General features: G+C 41.2%; 2 protein-coding genes and 1 long non-coding RNA gene across 7 annotated transcripts; 1 reads left to right on the forward strand and 2 right to left on the reverse strand.

Moving 5' to 3' along the window:
* Positions 1 to 4,031: 4,031 nt before the first annotated feature.
* Positions 4,032 to 5,968, forward strand: sst6 (somatostatin 6). Its single transcript, XM_035739670.2, has 2 exons — positions 4,032 to 4,398; positions 5,072 to 5,968. The coding sequence occupies exons 1-2, from the start codon at positions 4,288 to 4,290 to the stop codon at positions 5,330 to 5,332; spliced, it is 372 nt and encodes a 123-aa protein (XP_035595563.1). The 5' UTR covers positions 4,032 to 4,287; the 3' UTR covers positions 5,333 to 5,968.
* A 6,814-nt stretch (positions 5,969 to 12,782) lies between these two features.
* Positions 12,783 to 17,216, reverse strand: tardbpa (TAR DNA binding protein a). Of its 5 annotated transcripts, none has more exons than XR_004820950.2 (7): positions 16,453 to 17,216; positions 15,989 to 16,152; positions 15,732 to 15,887; positions 15,458 to 15,628; positions 15,254 to 15,338; positions 14,319 to 14,465; positions 12,783 to 13,603 (listed from the first exon to the last, which is right to left on the reverse strand). XR_004820950.2 is itself a non-coding variant. In XM_035740661.2 (6 exons), the coding sequence occupies exons 1-6, from the start codon at positions 16,691 to 16,693 to the stop codon at positions 14,371 to 14,373; spliced, it is 912 nt and encodes a 303-aa protein (XP_035596554.1). In that variant the 5' UTR covers positions 16,694 to 17,216; the 3' UTR covers positions 13,667 to 14,370. The 5 variants fall into 5 exon arrangements, 3 of the variants coding, with proteins under 3 accessions (XP_035596554.1, XP_035596552.1, XP_035596553.1); XR_004820951.2 differs by having other exon boundaries at positions 15,747 to 15,887; positions 16,453 to 17,215; XM_035740661.2 differs by lacking the exon at positions 12,783 to 13,603 and having other exon boundaries at positions 13,667 to 14,465.
* Positions 17,217 to 17,307: 91 nt separating this feature from the next.
* Positions 17,308 to 18,280, reverse strand: LOC118360994 (uncharacterized). Its single transcript, XR_004820952.1, has 3 exons — positions 18,207 to 18,280; positions 18,030 to 18,092; positions 17,308 to 17,410 (listed from the first exon to the last, which is right to left on the reverse strand). It is a non-coding gene; the product is annotated as an uncharacterized LOC118360994 (long non-coding RNA).
* Positions 18,281 to 18,773: the final 493 nt, after the last annotated feature.

Consider the following 18,773-nt stretch of genomic DNA (forward strand, 5'->3'; position numbering starts at 1 on the left):
GTTACTGAACTTTTTCAAATGATTGATAATGCATCATCTAATTTGTTTACAACTTTACAGTATGGAATACTTTGAGTGGAAAAAGCTAAATCACATTTGTGGAGAGAGCGGAGTTTGTATCTCACCTATTGGCGAAGGCAATATAGTTCACGTGTTGTTCAGATCTCAATTCACTCTGCTCAGATCTTCTCAGTGTCTTTGGCTTATACGTGAGAAACGCTACATCTCAAGCAGGCACACAGTTTGTTCTTCCTTTAATATCAGCTGTAGCACTCACCTGTTGAAATCCGTAGGGCAATTCAAAGCTCATTTGCCAGTGCACCAGATGCACCTGTAGCTTTGATCTTTGACGCCTTTGTTTTAGGCCTTAAGTTCCCCTCATTCAGCTTCTCTAGCCATCCACCGTCACTTATTTTGGGCAGTTAGGTTCTTCCAAGAATACCTTCATTGGCCCCCATTTTAGCAATTAGCTCCTACTTAACACTGGCACTGGCCATATATGCCATGTTTCTTTCAACTATCTAATCCTTTCAGATCAAGATAAAGGGTTTTGGAAAAGTGCATAGGAAATGTAGCCTGGTCCACCAAAATGTAAGATCAGGATGGTCGAACGAGGCTATAAGAAAGGAGTCCACTGTCGAGTATTGACATTCGGTATGGAAGATGTGCTGCCATTGTCAATCCTTTTGATGGTTAAAGGAGCCTTTATCTCTGTAGGCTTGTTGTAAATACATTCTGGTGTTCCTGTTTAGTTGACTTAACTTCTTACATGACAAACAAAGTGACAGTGTTTTTGCTATGTAGGCCTACAGATTACAGTTATCATAAAAAGACAACCTGGCTCTTCCATTATCAAAGTTAGGATCGTCATCACCACTCAACCCATTTAGCATAGCTTTGCTATTTGGATTCAGCATTGACTTTGTTAATGATACTCTTCTCCTTTTTTAAATAAATATTTGTCTGGGTTGATCCTTTGTTTATGCCCACGGTTTAATTAATCCATCGGAAAAAGGAACATCGACAATTAGGGGCTTGCTGAGGAGGGAAGTGTTCTAAATGACTTAATGTTGGGTTGTATTAAAACGTATGAGCTCTTTGATGGCAGTGCAGCTGGGTGATGGTGCCGAGTCAGCCTTCAGACAGTGAGTCCCAGATGGCACCCTATTGAGTACATTACGTTTGACCAGGGCCCAGATCAAAGTAGTGCACTAGGGTGCCGTTTGGGATGTAACCTGTTCAATAATGCATTATACAGTTGTGTTGAGGAAGACACGAGAAGAACCCATATTCCCAAAAACTTGAATCAAATTGGGTCCTGCAGCATACCACCTTCTTGTGGTTTTTGTATTACACATATTGTTGGGGAACGTATAGGCCTGCAATTCCTTCCAATCTGAGAAAGAGGAATGGGTGAAAGCTATATAGGGTTTAGGCCAGGATTAATTCAGATCAGCGTTAACCCTTGTTAGCCACATGATTAACTTTTCATTGCTTTTGTTGAGGTGGTGTCAGAGGTGCGTTTAGAGCTGTCAAATCAGGTTGGTCTCGGACTAGACGTAACATAGTCAATGTAAATCCATGGCATTCATGTTACATTTGGTATGGTTACATTAGAAAGAAGGTTCCTTAAGGCAAAAACAAAAGTAGGGTGGTTGGTCAGGGTGGGTGTATAATGCGTACATCTAACAACCCAAAGGTTGCGTGTTCAAATCTCTTTACAGAAAACTTGGATAGTTTAGCTAATTAGCAACATTGAAACTAATTTTTAGCTACTTTGCAACTACATAGATCGCTAGCTAACCCTTCCCCTAACCTCAACCCTTTAACCGAACTCCTAATCTTAACCCCTAACCTAGCTAACGTTAGCCACAACAAATTGTAATTCGTAACATATCATACGAAATGGATGATGGACATCCACAAATTAATACATACCAAACATAACATATTGTAGCGACCCGCACAGACAGCTGTGTGTTATGTGTTAGGCTAGGAGGTGGTTGTGTTGTACTGACCAGTACCCGGTGTTCGCGGGGTCCGACCTGTCAATCAACCTGCTATCTGCCAATCACGGGAATGCCTGGAATGTTCTGAGGCCGGGCATCCTGGTGGTTGGCGGAGTGGCGTGGAGGGGGGTTGGGCAGGGGGGTGGAGCATTGGAAGTTAAGACCAGGTTCAGCCTTTGTTCAATTCAATTCAAGGGCTTTATTGGCATGGGAAACATGTGTTAACATTGCCAAAGCAAGTGAGGTAGACAACATACAAAGTGAATATATAAAGTGAAAAACAACAAAAATTAACAGTAAACATTACACATACAACAGTTTCAAAACAGTAAAGATCCTAATGTTTTGTTCTCTCTCTCTTACGTCTGGGTTTCACAAGAGAAGGTCACGATTGGCTTGTGGGTTATCTGTCATCTATTTGGCGTGTGCTACGGCCCAAACAGTAGCCTGTGTAATTTGAGTGTGACGGATTTTCATTTACAATGTTACGTATACCCGAGTCCAGGTTGGTCAAATTGGTGAGCAGCTGCTCCTGTCGTCATTGTCACGAAACCACAACCGTCCTATCCCACCCACGTTAGAAGTTCAGAATGAAAAAGAGTAGGCTATATATAAATAATGACGCTCATTTAAAACCATTAAACGAAAAATTAGCCTAATTAACATGCCAGTGTTCGAACTTGTAACGCGGCTGCATGGGATTTTTACTGATGCGTCTTGGTGCATCCAATGGCAATGTCCGTGATAGGTAACGCCAGGAGCCACTTGTGGATTTGACAGCTCTAACGCAGTTAATAGGGCTATGTGCAATCCATAGCGCTGAAGATCCCGCTACAGCGCAATTGAAATGTAAAGGGAATTTCCAATTGAGCCGACATACGTTACCAAAGAATGCCGTAAACCTAGATTCAATCAGATCAGCATTAACCCGCAGTTAACGACAATTCTATAGCATATCATTGTTTTTCGTTAAGGTGATGTCGGAGGTGCAACTGGAGCTGTCATATCATTGAGCAGCTGTTCCACATTGCGGACGTTTAGTGTTGCAGCGTGATACATTTTTTACAAGCGAATGTTCCTGTTCTTGCATTAGCGGAGACCACATTAACCATAAACACTGTATATTTCGGCTCAATTGGAAATTACCTTTACAAAATGAAACATTGGTTTCTTTACCCTCTAAGTCTATAGACAAGCTATGACAGAAATTCATGCTTCGGTTTAGTCTCCTTGGCACTGTTTCCACATGCTTTTATTTTATTTAACCCTTATTTTACCAGGTAAATAGACTGAGAACACATTCTCATTTACAGCAACGACCTGGGAAATAGTTACAGGGAAGAGGAGGATGAGTGAGCCAATTGTAAACTGGGGATGATTAGGTGAATGTGATGGTATGAGTGCCAGATTGGGAATTTAGCCAGGACACCGGAGTTAACACCCCTACTCTTACCGGCCATGATTGGGAGTCCCATAGGACGGAAACACAGTTGCCCAACGTCGTCCGATGTTGACCGTCATTGTATAAACAAATTTGTTCTTAACTGACTTGCCTAGTTAAATAAATAATGACAATAAGTGTCATTAATAAGTGCACCCTCCAACACCACTTCCAGCAGCACCTGGTCTCCCATCCAGGGACCAACCCTGCTTAGCTTCAGAAGCAAGCCAGCAGTGGGATGCAGGGTGGTATGCTGCTGGCTTACCATCCTAATGTTTTAGCATTTGTGATACAAATTCCATTCAAGGCACGGGGCCAATGATTTGGACATGGTGTGCAAAAAATGCAAATATCTGTCCCATGGCTCTAATGGGATTTGTGCCACAAACGCTAAAACGCTGACATGTTGAAATGGTGCCAGGGGAAACTAAACCAAACCATGGATTGCTTTAGCATACAGATTGAATAGAGCCCTTAGTTTTGAGATCCTTTCCTAACTTTCATCACACTTTTGTTATTTTGTCCTTACCATTTATTTTTACAATTATGGAACACATGGCAAATTGATACTTAATCAGTGCATAATTACTTAGAGGAGAAGATGCTACAAGTTGTGGTGGAGGGAGGCTTTTAAAGGAAATTACATCCACTTAATTGTGATGTCTAATTCAGAGAACATACTGTCTGTTTTTTTATGTACTACAGCGTATTAACAGGAAATGGGCTCATATTGGTAATTACTCATGTCTGCGTCAAATGCTCCTGTTTGTGTGTGTGTGGGGGGGTCTATAAAAATGTGGCTTGTGCCACGAGACCTGCAGCAGCTTCAAGAAAGTGATGATCATGAGGGTGCTGGTGAGTTTAGTACCCTTCATCCTTATGGTGTGGTGTGGACAAGAGACAATGGCACTTCCCATAGAGGATAACCTAGGATTGCAGCACAACCGGGTGAGTTGATAATAATCACTCCTTATTAAACTCAATAGCGTGTTTAAAGGTTTGGTATGAAAATGTTAGTTTCTACATATGTCAATTTAGACTTTTGGGGACAGCTCATAGTTTTGTGGTACAGTTCTAAAGTTGAGATATGACACCACACTTGATGTTGCATGTTTGTTGTGTTGTAATATCAAGCATGAGCCATGAATTGCAACCACAAATGCCGATATTCAGGTCAACTACAGATAGTTGTTACTGGATACACGCTTCGGTTTGAGTCGCAGGGCAACGTGTCCTGGCTGGTAGTAGTTGACACGTGATTTAGGCCTCTATTCAATCTGTAACGCTGAAGCATTAGATTCCGCAATAGAAATATAAAGGTAATTTCAGATTGAGCCAACATATTCCGTGTTTACGGTGAATACAGTCTCCGATAAAGTGTAAACATTGCCGTTAAATTCCAATCACGCTGTAAAGCTAAAGTCCCGCGATGTGGATCGATTAGAGCCCTTAGAAACCGTTCTGACAGCAAACCTGGCTGAGAGGAAGTCATCCATTGGATGCAACCTAACAAGGACTTAATCAAGTGTCAACTCCCTCCATCCAGGATCATGCTGTGCAAATCAAATTCACCTATATAATTTATTTAATAATACATGACAAAAATGTAATTTTGGTCCAGGAGTTGACCGTGGAGCAGAGGGACCTGTTGAAGACGTTGTCGGGGCTGAATGAGCTGACGTCCAAGTATATGTATCCGGATCAACAGCTCCACAGAGAGCTGCAGGACAGATCTCTCAGAGCTCAAGTTCCTGCCAAAGTGAGATCCCCCTGTAAAAAGTTATTTTGGAAGACCTTCTCATCCTGCAAGCAAAGGCACTGGCAGACAGCTGCTGGCAGTCACAGTCCACACCCTGGCCTCTTAACCGCATTGCATGAGTAATACTCAAATTACTATGAATAAACTGCAACTAAAGAAAAACTAATTCTGATTGATGACTGTGTGATGCAGTACCTCTGCCTATACTGCATCTCTCCTAGAATGTAGGGCAGGCAAGTGGTATTATCTTACTATTGCATTGGTCTTTCTTTATTGTATTTCTTTTCAGGGAATGTTTGAGGTGAAGAATTACAATTCCTTGCTATTAACTGTTTTGCATGGATTTAACATGGTTTATTGTTACTGTGTCAGCAAAAGACAACATTATGAAGCCTTCATACTGTCATTACTATTAACATCAACTGAATTACAATGAGAAAAGGCTGCAGCCTAGATAATTGCTTACCTCACATTTTGGCTTCTTGCCTTGCCCAGACGTTGCCTTCGGAAAGTATTCAGACCCCTTGACTTGTTCCACATTTTGTTACGTTACAACTTTATTCTAAAATTGATTGAAATATTTTTTGTCCTCATCAATCTCTACACAATACCCCATAATTACTTTTATTTTATTTAACATTTTTGCTCATTATAAAAATGAAATATCACATTAACATAATTATTCAGACCCTTTTTACTTTGTTGAAGCACCTTTGGCATTGATTACAGCATCAAGTCTTCTTGAGTATGACGCTACAAGCTTGCCACACCTGTATTTGGGGAGTTTCTCCCATTCTTCTCTGCAATCTTCTCAAGCTCTGTCAGGTTGGATGGGGAGCGTTGCTGCACACCTATTTTCAGGTCTCTCCAGAGATGTTAGATCGGGTTCAAGTCCGGGCTCTGGCTTGTCCCGAATTCACTCCTGCATTGTCTTGGCTGTGTGCTGCTTAGGGTTGTTGTCCTGTTGGAAGGTGAACGTTCACCCCAGTCAGACCCTGAGGAGTGCTGTGGAGCAGGTTGAAAAACATACTCACAGCATGATGCTGCCACCACCATACTTCACCATAGGGATGATGTCAGGTTTCCTCCATAATAATAATAATATATAATAATAAGACATGACGCTTGGCATTCAGGCCAAAGAGTTCCATCTTGGTTTCATCAGACCAGATAATCTTGTTTCTCATGGTTTGAGTCTTTAGGTGACTTTGGCAAACTCCAAGTGGTCTATCATGCCTTTTACTGAGGAGTGGCTTCTGTCTGGCCACTCCGCCATAAAGGCCTGATTGGTGGAGTGCTGCAGAGATGGTTGTCCTTCTGGAAGGTTCTCCCATCTCCACAGAGGAACTCTAGAGCTCTGTCTGAGTGACCATAGGGTTCTTGGTCACCTCCCTGACCGAGGCCCTTCTCCCCCGATTGCTCAGTTTGGCCGGGCGGCCAGCTCTAGGAATAGTCTTTGTGGTTCCAAACTTCTCCCATTTAAGAATGATGGAGGCCACTGTGTTCTTGGGGACTTTCAATGCTGCAGAAATTATTTTTACCCTTTCCCAGATCTGTGCCTCGACACAATCCTGTCTCGGAGCGCTACGGACAAGTCCTTCGACCTCATGGCTTGGTTTTTGCTCTGACCTGCACTGTCAACTGTGGGTCCTTATATAGACAGGAGTGTGCCTTTCCAAATCATGTCCAATCAATTGAATTTACCACAGGTGGACTCCAATCAAGTTGTAGAATCTCAAGGATGATCAATGAAAACAGGATGCACCTGAGCTCAATTTCGAGAGTCATAGCAAAGGGTCTGAATAGTTATGTAATTTCCAAAAACCTGTTTTCCCTTTGTCATAATGGTGTATTGTGTGTAGATTGCTGAGTTTTTTTTATTTAATACATTTTAAAATGAGTGTGTAACGTAACAAAATGTGGAAAATGTCAAGGGGTTTGAATACTTTCAGAAGGCACTGTATTTGGGTCATTTGCATTTCGTAACTCGTGAAACCACACTATCCTTAGTTTTATGCTAACAATATTTTGCCCATTGTGTGCCCCTTTCTGTCCCATAATTCGGTCCATTTACCATACCTGTTTGACTCAAAAGCACTCCAAGGCAAAAGAAACCGCTTCAAACAATGGGCAACATTCATGCATGTGATCTAACAGACCACGAGCAAAGAGGTCAAGTTTGAATAAAGACATTTAAATGTGGTGTGTGTCTACAGATACACGGTATTCTGACCTTGATTTAATTCCCTAATAATTCCATCACATTTACACGTGATGAAACAATGGATAAGGAACATATTTATATATATATATATATATAGAGAGAGAGAGAGAATGGTGTTATTTACATATCTATATATATATATATATATAGATAGATAGAATGGTGTTTTATATATATATACAGTGGGGCAAAAAAGTATTTAGTCAGCCACCAATTGTGCAAGTTCTCCCACTTAAAATGATGAGGGAGGCCTGTAATTTTCATCATAGTTACACTTCAACTATGACAGACAAGATGAGAAAAAAATCCAGAAAATCACACTGTGAAATAAGTGAAATAATCTGTCTGTAAACAATTGTTGTAAAATTGACTTGTATCATGCACAAAGTAGATGTCCTAACCGACTTGCCAAAACTATAGTTTGTTAACAAGAAATTTGTGGAGTGATTGAAAAACGGGTTTTAATGATTCCAACCTATGTGTATGTAAACTTCTGATTTCAACTGTACAATCATTACCTTAATAAAATACAAGATCAGAGTATAATTAATCTACCAATTGGTGCTGAAAAAGAGACATATGCGTGTATTTAGGCCTACATGGCTTTCTTTCATTGATCCCTAATATTCTGAACGTTCTCTCCATATAGTCTAGTGAGCCTGTCGAGAAAATGTTACTGAAAGATACACCAAATTTAAAGGGATGGCTTTAGATAAATGTACTAAAAACTTGATTGAATGAAAACTCCACGAGAATGTCTGTTAGCCAGCAAGTGGGAGGGTTTTCAGCAGTTGAATTAGTGTCAGTGCTATTCGGCTTCCTTGAGACATCCCTATCACAAACCCTAACCTTAACCCCTACTTTAAACCATTTTACATTTCAACTTCAATGGGGTAGGGACGTCCCAAGACTCCCTGTATGAGTCTGTATTACCAACATGTTTCAAGCAGACCACAATACTCCCTGTGCCCAAGAACACTAAGGTAACCTGCCTAAAGGACTACTGACCCGTAGCACTCAAGTCTGTAGCCATGAAGTGCTTTGAAAGCCTGGTCGTGGCTCACATCAACACCATTATCCCAGAAACCCTAGACCCACTCCAATTTGCATACCACCTCAACAGATCCACAGATGATGCAATCTCTATTGCACTCCACACTGCCCTTTCACACCTGGACAAAAGGAACATCTACAGTTGAAGTTGGAAGTGTACATACACCTTAGCCAAATACATTTAAACTCATTTTTTCACAATTTCTGACATTTAATCCCAGTAAAAAAATCCCTGTCTTAGGTTAGTTAGGATCACCACTTTATTTTAAGAAAGTGAAATGTCAGAATAATAGTAGAGAGAATGATTCATTTCAGATTTTACTCCTTCAATCAAATTCCCAGTGGGTCAGAAGTTTACATACACTCAATTAGTATTTGGTAGCATTGCCTTTGAATTGTTTAACTTGGGTCAAACGTTTCGGGTAGCATTCTACAAGCTGGGTGAAATTTGGCCCACTCTTCCTGACAGAGCTGGTGTAACTGAGTCAGGTTTGTAGGCCTCCTTGCTCACACATGCTTTTTCAGTTCTGCCCACACATTCTCCATAGGATTGAGGTCAGAGCTTTGTGATGGCCACTCCAATACCTTGACTTTGTTGTCCGTAAGCCATTTTGCCACAACTTTGGAAGTATGCATTGTGCATTTGGAAGACCCATTTGCAACCAAGCTTTAACTTCCTGACTGATGTCTTGAGATGTTACTTCAATATATCCACATAATTTTCTTGCCTCGTGATGCCATCTATTTTGTGAAGTGCACCAGTCCCTCCTGCAGCAAAGCACCCCCACAACATTATGCTGCCACCCTCGTCCTTCACGGTTGGAATGACGTTCTTCGGGTTGCAAGCCTCCCCCTTTTCCCTCCAAACATAACGATGGTCATTATGGCCAAACAGTTCTATTTTTATTTCATCAGACCAGAGGACATTTCTCCAAAAAGTGCAATTTTTGTCCCCATGTGCAGTTGCAAACCATAGTCTGGCTTTTTTTTGCTGTTTTGGAGCAGTGGCTTCATCCTTGCTGAGTGACCTTTCAGGTTATGTCGATTATAGGACTCGTTTTACTGTGGATATAGATACTTTTGTACCTGTTTCTTCCAGCATCTTCACAACGTCCTTTGCTGTTGTTCTGAGATTGATTTGCACTTTTCACACCAAAGTACGTTCATCTATAGGAGACAGAACGCGTCTCCTTCCTGAGCAGTATGACGGCTGTGTGGTTCCATGGTGTTTATACCTGCGTACTATTGTTTGTACAGATGAACATGGTACCTTCAGGTGTTTGGAAATTGCTCCCAAGGATGAACCAGACGTGTAGAGGTCTACAATTATCTTTCTGAGGTCTTGGCTGATTGCTTTTGATTTTCCCATGATGTCAAGCACTGAGGTACTGAGTTTGAAAGTAGGCCTTGAAATACATCCACAGGTACACCTCCAATTGACTCAAATGATGTCAATTAGCCTATCAGAAGCTTCTAAAGCCATGCCATCATTTTCTGGAATTTTCCAAGCTGTTTAAAGGCACAGTCGACTTAGTGTATGTAAACTTCTGCCCCACTGGAGTTGTGATACAGTGAATTATAAGTGAAATAATCACTGTAAACAATTGTTGGAAAAATTACTTGGGTCATGCACAAAGTAGATGTCCTATCCGACTTGCCAAAACTATAGTTTGTTAACAAGAAATTTGTGGAGTGGTTGCAAAACGAGTTTTAATGACTCCAACCTAAGTGTATGTAAACTTCCGACTTCAACTGTATGTGAGAATGCTATTCATTGACTACAGCTCAGCGTTCAACACCATACTGCCCTCAAAGCTCATCACTAAGCTAAGGACCCTGGGACTAACACCTCCCTCGACAACTGGATCCTGGACTTCCTGACTGGCTACCCCCAGGTGGTAAGGGTAGGTGACAACACATCTGCCACGCTGATCCTCAACACGGGAGCGTGCTCAGTCCCCTCCTGTACTCCCTGTTCACTCATGACTGCACGGCCAGGCACAACTCCAACACCATCCGATCACACAGCAGTGGTAGGCCTGGTCACTGACAACAATGAGACAGCCTATAGGGAGGAGGTCGGAGACCTGACCGTGTGGTGCAAGGACAAAAACCTCTCCCTCAACGTGATCAAGACAAAGGAGATGATTGTGGACTACAGGAAAAAGAGGACCGAGCACACCCCCATTCTTATCAACGGGGCTGCAGTGGAGCAGGTTGAGAACTTCAAGTTCCTTTGCGTCCACATCATCAACAAGCTGACATGGTCCAAGCACACCAAGACAGTCGTGAAGAGGGCACGACAAAACCTATTCCCCCTCATGAGAATGAAAATATTTGATATGGGTCCTCAGATACTCAAAACGTTATACAGCTACACCATCGAGAGCATCCTGACGGGCATCACTGCCTGGTATGGCAACTGCTCAGCCACTGACCGCAAGGCACTACAGAGGGTAGTGCGTAGGGCCCAGTACATCACTGGGGCCAAGAATTTTGACATCCAGGACCTCTATAGCAGGCGGTGTCAGAGAAAGGCCCTAAAAATTGTCAGAGACTCCAGCCACCCTAGTCATAGGCTATTCTCTCTGCTACCGCATAGCAAGCGGTACCGGAGCGCGAAATCTATGTCCAAGTGGCTTCTAAACAACTTCTACCCCCAAGTCATAACACTCCTGAACATCTAATAAAATGGCCACCCAGACTATTTGCATTGCCCCCCCGTTGTTACTCTCTGTTATTATCTATGCAGTCACTTTAATAACTCTACCAACGTGTACATCCCTCAATTACCTCGACTAATTGGTGCCCCCGCACATTGACTCTGTACCGGTACCCCCTGTATATAGCCTCACTATTGTTATTTTACTGCTGCTCTTTAATTATTTGTTACTTTTATTTATTGGTAGGTATTTTTCTTAACTGCATTGTTAGTTAAGGGCTTGTAAGCATTTCACTGTAAGGTCAAATACCTGTTGTATTCGGCGCATGTGACAAATAAAATTTGATTAGGTAAATAGCTCAGGATGAGGCTGGAGGCTCTATTCAATCTGTAGCGCTAAAGAGACGATTTATAGCACTACTGACAAATAAAGGCATTGTTTCCGCAGTTGTAGAGACCGCATTACCGGCTTGATTGGAAATTACCTTTACATTTTGGCACGGATCTTCTGCAATATGGATTGAATCCAACCCTATGTCAAAGGTCAAACAGGGGGTGCTTATTTTTGTCCTGTTTCACACATGTACAAGTGTGTGGTATGAAATGGAAATGTGTTTTTTGCATATCCCACTCCCCCGAGACGACCTCAGAGTGGGGTCACGGCCAGGGATCAGCCATTATTGATGGCGACCCTGGAGCAATTAGGGGTAAGTGCCTTGCTCGAGAGCAGATCAACAGATTTTTCACCTAGTCGGCTCGGGAATTCAAACTTTAGGTTACTGGCCCAACTTTCTAACCCTGTTCCTGGAGTGCTACCCTCATGTAAGTTTTTTGTCACAAACCCAGTTGTAAATAATTCAATTGTTTATCAATCAGCTAATTATTAGAATCAGGTGCGCTAGATTAGGGTCAGTGAAAACCTACAGCAGGGTTTCCCGAACTCCCACCAATCATCAAGCTCTGATTATTTGGAACAGCTGTGTAGTGCTAGGGCAACAACCAAAACATACACTCAGGGAGGGACCAAGTTTGGGAAACCCCGACCTACAGGACAGTAGCTCTCCAGGAACCAGGTTGGACATTTGAACTAAGCTCACGAGGCATTTATAAATTGTATACTTCACAAATCAATGGGTATAGATCATGAATTTAATAGTCAAAATGTATGTAGCAAGTGCAGATTGACCCTTTAAATCAACACTGCCTTTAGCTGACATTTTGCTGTCAATTAGTTTACATATTTGAATGATTTATGCAAATTCAAAAGTTCTTAAATCTATTAAATGAATGACTCAGATGAAACATGAAAAGTTGTGGGCCAGACTGTTACAATTTGCTACCACCTGGAGGTTGAAATGTTATTAGCCATATCAAAGACAGTCAATTGGGTATGAGCCAGTTAATAAGCAAATTGCACCCATTCTAAATGAGATTGGAGCATGACAGCCAGGCAATTGTCTAAATTCAACAAATTAGAGTTGATCTATAAAAGATATTGCTCCAATGTTGCCTTAGGGCTGCCACACTGACTCAAATTTAAGATGGTGAACTTTGCAACAATTTCTGACTCTTCACCAAATATGGTGCTGGCTGCTAAAAGACATAACCTTGTCTAAACAGAGAAATACAACAAATTATTACAAATTTAAAACTTTATTTTACACTTCAGTGAACTAAAAATAAGAGTTCCATATCTGTACACAAGTGACAATTCGTGAGGGGTATACTACAAAGTAGGTTCAATTAGTTAGCCAGCTAACTTTGATAAAGAACCAGAAGCTAAACATGTGTTTTTGGTTGAGTCAATTAGAACATGCCCAAAAATTTGCAAAATATATAGTCAAGTTAGCTGGCTAACTCATTGAACCTGCTGCTGGCGAGTTCAAGAATTTTCCAAATATCTAAAACCCTGTAAAAAACTGAGTGGAGTCATTCCCCTTTACAGCCTTAAAATAATTTGAAGGTCCCATAAATCCAACAAAAAAAATTGTACATTTCGAACCACATGAAAAAGAGATCAACGGAATACTTTAAACTTAAATCTTTACAATAACCGATGGCTGTATTGGGACAAAGCATAAATGAATGACAAAAGGAATATTTCAAAAGTAAGATTTAAAGAGTCGGGTCATTCTTAAAAAATAAAAGACTCAACAAAAACATGGTCACTAAATAGCAGGTCATTTGTTACATAAATTAAATGTTGCCGTTGCTTTTAAAATGTACTTGTTTGAAGGTATAAAACTAAATACCTCTGCCCAATTTGAGAATGGTCTGTTATAAATTTCAGTGGGGTGATCCAGGGGTCTTGTTAGTGAGGTGAAGAAGTCCCTTTCCAGGCATAAGGCATTCTGCAGCCCCCAACCAACAGTGCAAACTCCAGTCTTCAGCTTCCCGAAAATTGACTTCACTCTGGGGTTCAGATGTAAACCTGGGCCAGCCGTGTCCAAGGTCCCTATACATGCGAATTAAAGTGTTGGCAGTACAATTAATGTTAAGTAAAAATAAAAAGTCACTGTAAGGTAGGCAAAATACCTAGTCAAATTTTATTTGAGAATTCCCTTTGACAAAACATATAAAATGCATTCAAAAACACTTCAACAAACTTTCAATAGGGACTCGTCAAACGCTCGCCACTGCACCCTCTTAAGACACACGAGTTCACTTGCACATCACGCCTCCAAGCTCCCCCAGTGCTCTCAACACAGAATCACCAACAGGTCACATTTTCACACAAAGGGGTAGGTAGGAACAAGAAGAAAATAAAGCACACAGCATTCACATCAAATCAGACAGCAAGAAAGGATACAAATATCCAAAGCACTAAACATTCCACTGTATTTAAGATTAAGTTTGATAGAAATATTAGAGAAAGGAGACTTTGGGGATCTCAATATGCGATAAATGTCCTTTTGATGGTCATATGGAACACACTCGTACTTGCTTCTTCCTTTCACACTCGCACAAAGCCACAGGTTATTCTTAACTCTCGCAGACATCTGGCCCTTTAGCATCGCACAACCAGTCCTCTTCACACTTGCTTTCTTTACCGTTCGCTCACTCAGTCTCACTCTTTGGCCACCACCAATCGCATTGTTCTCAAAAGCGATACAAAAAGCAGACAAGATTTGTATATCCATGAAGAGGGGAGAAAAAAAGGCAACACCCACCGTCTAACACAGTATATGCAGAGTGAAGCTGTGTCTTTTGATGGCAAAGCATTTACACATGGGAAGAGGGGTACCGATACTGAGTTCGGTCGAACATTGCTGCCAACGAGGGGCTTCTTCCCGGGAAATTCGAAAACAGTTGGTTAACTGTTGAAGAGATTTTCATGAAGGTGTTTCCATAAAATGGTAAACAAAGATACAATCAACTGCATACAGAGATTAAACATCAAATCCAATTCCATATACACATGGTTGGGGGCCTGTCGTGATACTCAAATATCTACTTAGCATGCAGTCATCTGATGTCTTTTACAAAATAACTTTTTCTCAAGAAAAAGAAAAAAAAAACTACATGTGTAGTAGTTTACCACTAACTATACACTTCAACCACTCACTCATTTCCTACAGAATTAGTCACGCACACAATTAATGTCTTCTTAACAAAACAAAAAAGGCAATAGTTTTAAATAGCAGAGACATGTGATATGACTAACTCTTTCTTGCCCCTCAAAATACTTACCAGATTAATCTAGAAATAAGACTTTCAATCAAAGCTCTCTACATTCCCCAACCTGATGACTTTGACTCCATAGTGCCAAAGCCAGAGCTGAACCCACCGCCAGAGGCAGAGTTAGTGCCTGCAGCCCACCCAAGACTAGCTGCGCTGGGGCTGCTGTAACTGGTGCTGCTAGAACTATAGACTTGGCTTTGATCTCCGGTGGCACTTGTCTGCCCGGCGATGGCAGTGCCTGCCACATTGGTCTGACCCTGCTGGTTAGCCAGCATACTTTGCAGAGCGGCAGCCATCATGGCTGGGTTAAGGCTAAAGCCCCCAAAATTCACCCCGCTACTGCCACTGGTCGGTAGCCCTCCACGACCACCGCCATAGCCCTGACCCCCGAACCCACCAGCCCCACGATCCATCATTTGCCTACTATTATTGTGCTTAGGCTCGGCGTTGGAGATGTGCACGCTGACACCCTTGATGATCAGGTCTTCTCCGCACAATGCTGAGGCAACCTAGAGAGACGGGGACGGGTGGAGGAGATGATTCAACACTCAAACCAACCAGAGTGTAATCTGCGTACCACGTCAAGTCTTGACCCAACAGGTTGAGGAATGGCCATAGGAAAACATACCTGGTCATCTGAGAAAGTGACAAAGGCAAACGCCCGGAAGGGTTTAGGAATGAAGACGTCGGTGACCTCGCCATACTGCATGAAGAACTGCCGGAGCTCATCAGTGGTAATGTCCTCTGTGCAGCGGCCAACAAAGATTTTACAGTTGCGCATGGGCTCATCAGTCCCTGCCTAACATGAAAATAAAAGAGAAAGCACTTGAGTATTTTACCTGCACAGGGAATAGAACAAAATGGAGACTTAAGGAAAATATTAAAATGAGAGTACTCCTTACATATTGATTAAATACCTTAGAGTTTGGTAGTTTGCAGTCACACCATCTTCCATCGATCATGTGTCGCTGAGAAATCACTTTGGATTGAGTCTCATACTCAGTGAACCGAACAAAGCCAAACCCTTTCGAGTTCCCAGTCTTGACATCTCTTTTGACCTGCAGATAGTTAGAGAGTGAAAAGTATGATTATTGACATGTATGGTTTCCTTTATGACACACATCAACCATTAAAGCAAATCTTGATAAGGTTGTGTTACCTGCACCATGATGACTTCTCCAAAAGTGGCAAAGTAGTCTTTCAAATCTTGCTCAGATGTTTTCCATGGCAACCCAAGGATAATGAGGTCTGATGTTCTATCAATACCTCTCTTCATTTTTACAGCAGAGACGGCATCCATTTCATCCATCTTCCTTTTGTTATCTGACACAGGAATACAAAATGTAAGATACAGCGATAAGACAAAATCAAAAGGCAGTCAAGAAGAATAATTGGTCATTAGCCTAAACACGAGCAAAATAGCTAGCTTCGCAATATAAATGTTAAGTACTACGGAAAGGGTGCACCTCGTGCACCAACTTTAGTTAATGGGTAACTCCCTAAATGAGGCTGCATAGCTACTGTTACAAGTAAGGTTACTAGCTAGTTACGCATGACTGTGCACACTGTACAGTCAGTCAAACGTAGCTAGCTAGTACTGGTAGTTAGTTAGTATACCTTTACCTTTTGGGTAGTTGACGACGTACACCAGACTACCCCAGTCATTCTCAGGTGCGTGCAAGATGCCCTCAACTAGACGGACGCCTCGCATGCACTGAGACGCAGGGCTCCTGTAACGTAGGCCGCACGCCCCGGGAAACTGGGCTGCTACTGTTGACAGCAAAACAGTGCCATCATCCTCAGATGGGATCTCCATTGGCTCTTCGTTTTCATCCTCTCCCACGCGAATGTACAACTCTGCCATGGTCTCTAAATTAGATTAGCAAGTAACGTAAACTAGCTAGCTAATGGCTAATTCACGTTCACAAAGCTGATGGCGCACGCGGGGTTGTCAATTGTTAGCTAGCAAGCCAGTTGGCCTAGCAATATTCCAAAGCGCTTCTAATCTAGCTATCTTAATAAAATGACAAAGACACAAGTTATAATTTATACGTTCACGGGCCATGCGTCTATTTTGAAGAAAAAAACTAGATTTGGCGTCTGAGAGCTGAAAGGGCCCTCTTTTAACGGGCTAAAAAACAACGCACACTTGCAAAATGACGGGCTAGCAGCAGGATCTTGCCCGCATACGATACAAAAATACTGGACTCAACTTCTTTACTAGTTCAAAGAACGAGGTCGACCCGGTTCTTGAATTAAATTATAAAACCAGCATAACTACACCTCAAATTTGTGAAACGAAAATATTATATGAAAGTCGTCAGCTAATCTCCTTTACCTTCAAACTTCTAAAATGTCCGCTTTGCTGGTACACAAATTATGACGTCAGTTTCGTACACTAACAAAGGAACCTTCAAAATAAAAGCCCACATTTCAACCAGTTTTTAGGTCATTAGTTAGTTAAACTAGGATAGTCACCTTCAATTCTTAGGGCCCGGAAGGAGAGACAGTCTCAAGCCCTCTTTTCTCATTCTGTGGACCCACACCTCCATGTACTCTGAGAAACATTCCACATCTCCCTCTGAAAATACATTTAATTTCAGTGGGTTGGTTCTAGTGTTGCAGGCTACCTGTAATTTACCAAAGTTACCAGAATCTTTGGTCATTTTGGTCATTTATACTTGAATAACTTTTTTAAAAGCGTATTAATATAGTATACATTTTTTGTATGGCTTGTGACAGCAGCCACACTTTAGATGTTGTAAGAATTATTTCTGATTTATAGTTATTATTATTTATAGTTATTATTATTCCTCTTCACCGTTTAAACTAGAAACGCCGTTCAAACTTTAAAAAGTGTAGACTGGTCTGGAATAGTATGCTTGCATAACACTTTGTATACTTTAAACTATTACATTTTTTGTCTCATGGGATTTCCTCAGTATTCTAAAGGTCACATTGTGACATCATAACACCCAAGATTCTATTCTATTCACTGTAAAAAAAAATGTACCTTTGACACAAATCAGCTACTTTGAATACTTTCCCAAAAATTTAGACAAAAAATGAGAGCATATGAAATCTGCCTCTACTTCTCTGCTATTCAATTCTGAAACAACAACAAAAAATGACAGCTGTTTTAATAAAACCATTAACTACTTTTCATCTCAAGTTTTACAAACAACTGAAATTTTACTTACCCAGCACTTTAGCCAAAAACCAAGAGAGAATGACATATTGGCCTAGTTCTCTTCTATTCAAAGCTGGAATCAGAACAGAATTATCTTCTACCAATCAAAAACGACAGCTGTTTTAGTTCCGCATCAACTACTTTTCGTCTACACTTTTACAAAACAACTGAAATGTTGACCACTTACCCAGCACTTTAGACAAAAACTTAAATGGTATGACATCTTGGTCTACTTCTCTGCTATTTAAATCTGGAATCAGAACAGAACCATCTACTACCAATCAAGAGATCAGCTGTTTTAGTAACCACATCACCTAATTTACCACTGCCATGAATTAACTGCCATAGAACTTTTCAGAACTTACAAATTATAACAATGGGGGATCACATAAGACATATTATGCCACACAGTAGTGTTTGTTTACATATAGTTAGTTATCTTTTACCTTAAGTACTGGTCTGTAGTCTGCCTTGCACAGTAGTAAACTCCCATCCAGCTGGCGGCGCTGATGTGCAATTATTTGCTCGCCACCCCAAGCAATTTAAAACAATGTGTTGATTAGAACACCAAAGTAGGGTTTAAGAATACTTTGTTTTGATTTCAAACATTCTTTGTGTGGAGTAAAGAAAGATATAATGACTTACACAACACATTCACAAACACATTCACATCTTATTAGACAGAAAATGTCCATTCATCCATATTCCATAACTTTGCGTCTTTGCATCCACCATCATATTTCTCTCCCTAAAT

Source organism: Oncorhynchus keta, chromosome 28 (assembly GCF_023373465.1).
Source record: "Oncorhynchus keta strain PuntledgeMale-10-30-2019 chromosome 28, Oket_V2, whole genome shotgun sequence".
Taxonomy (NCBI): Eukaryota; Metazoa; Chordata; class Actinopteri; order Salmoniformes; family Salmonidae; genus Oncorhynchus; species Oncorhynchus keta.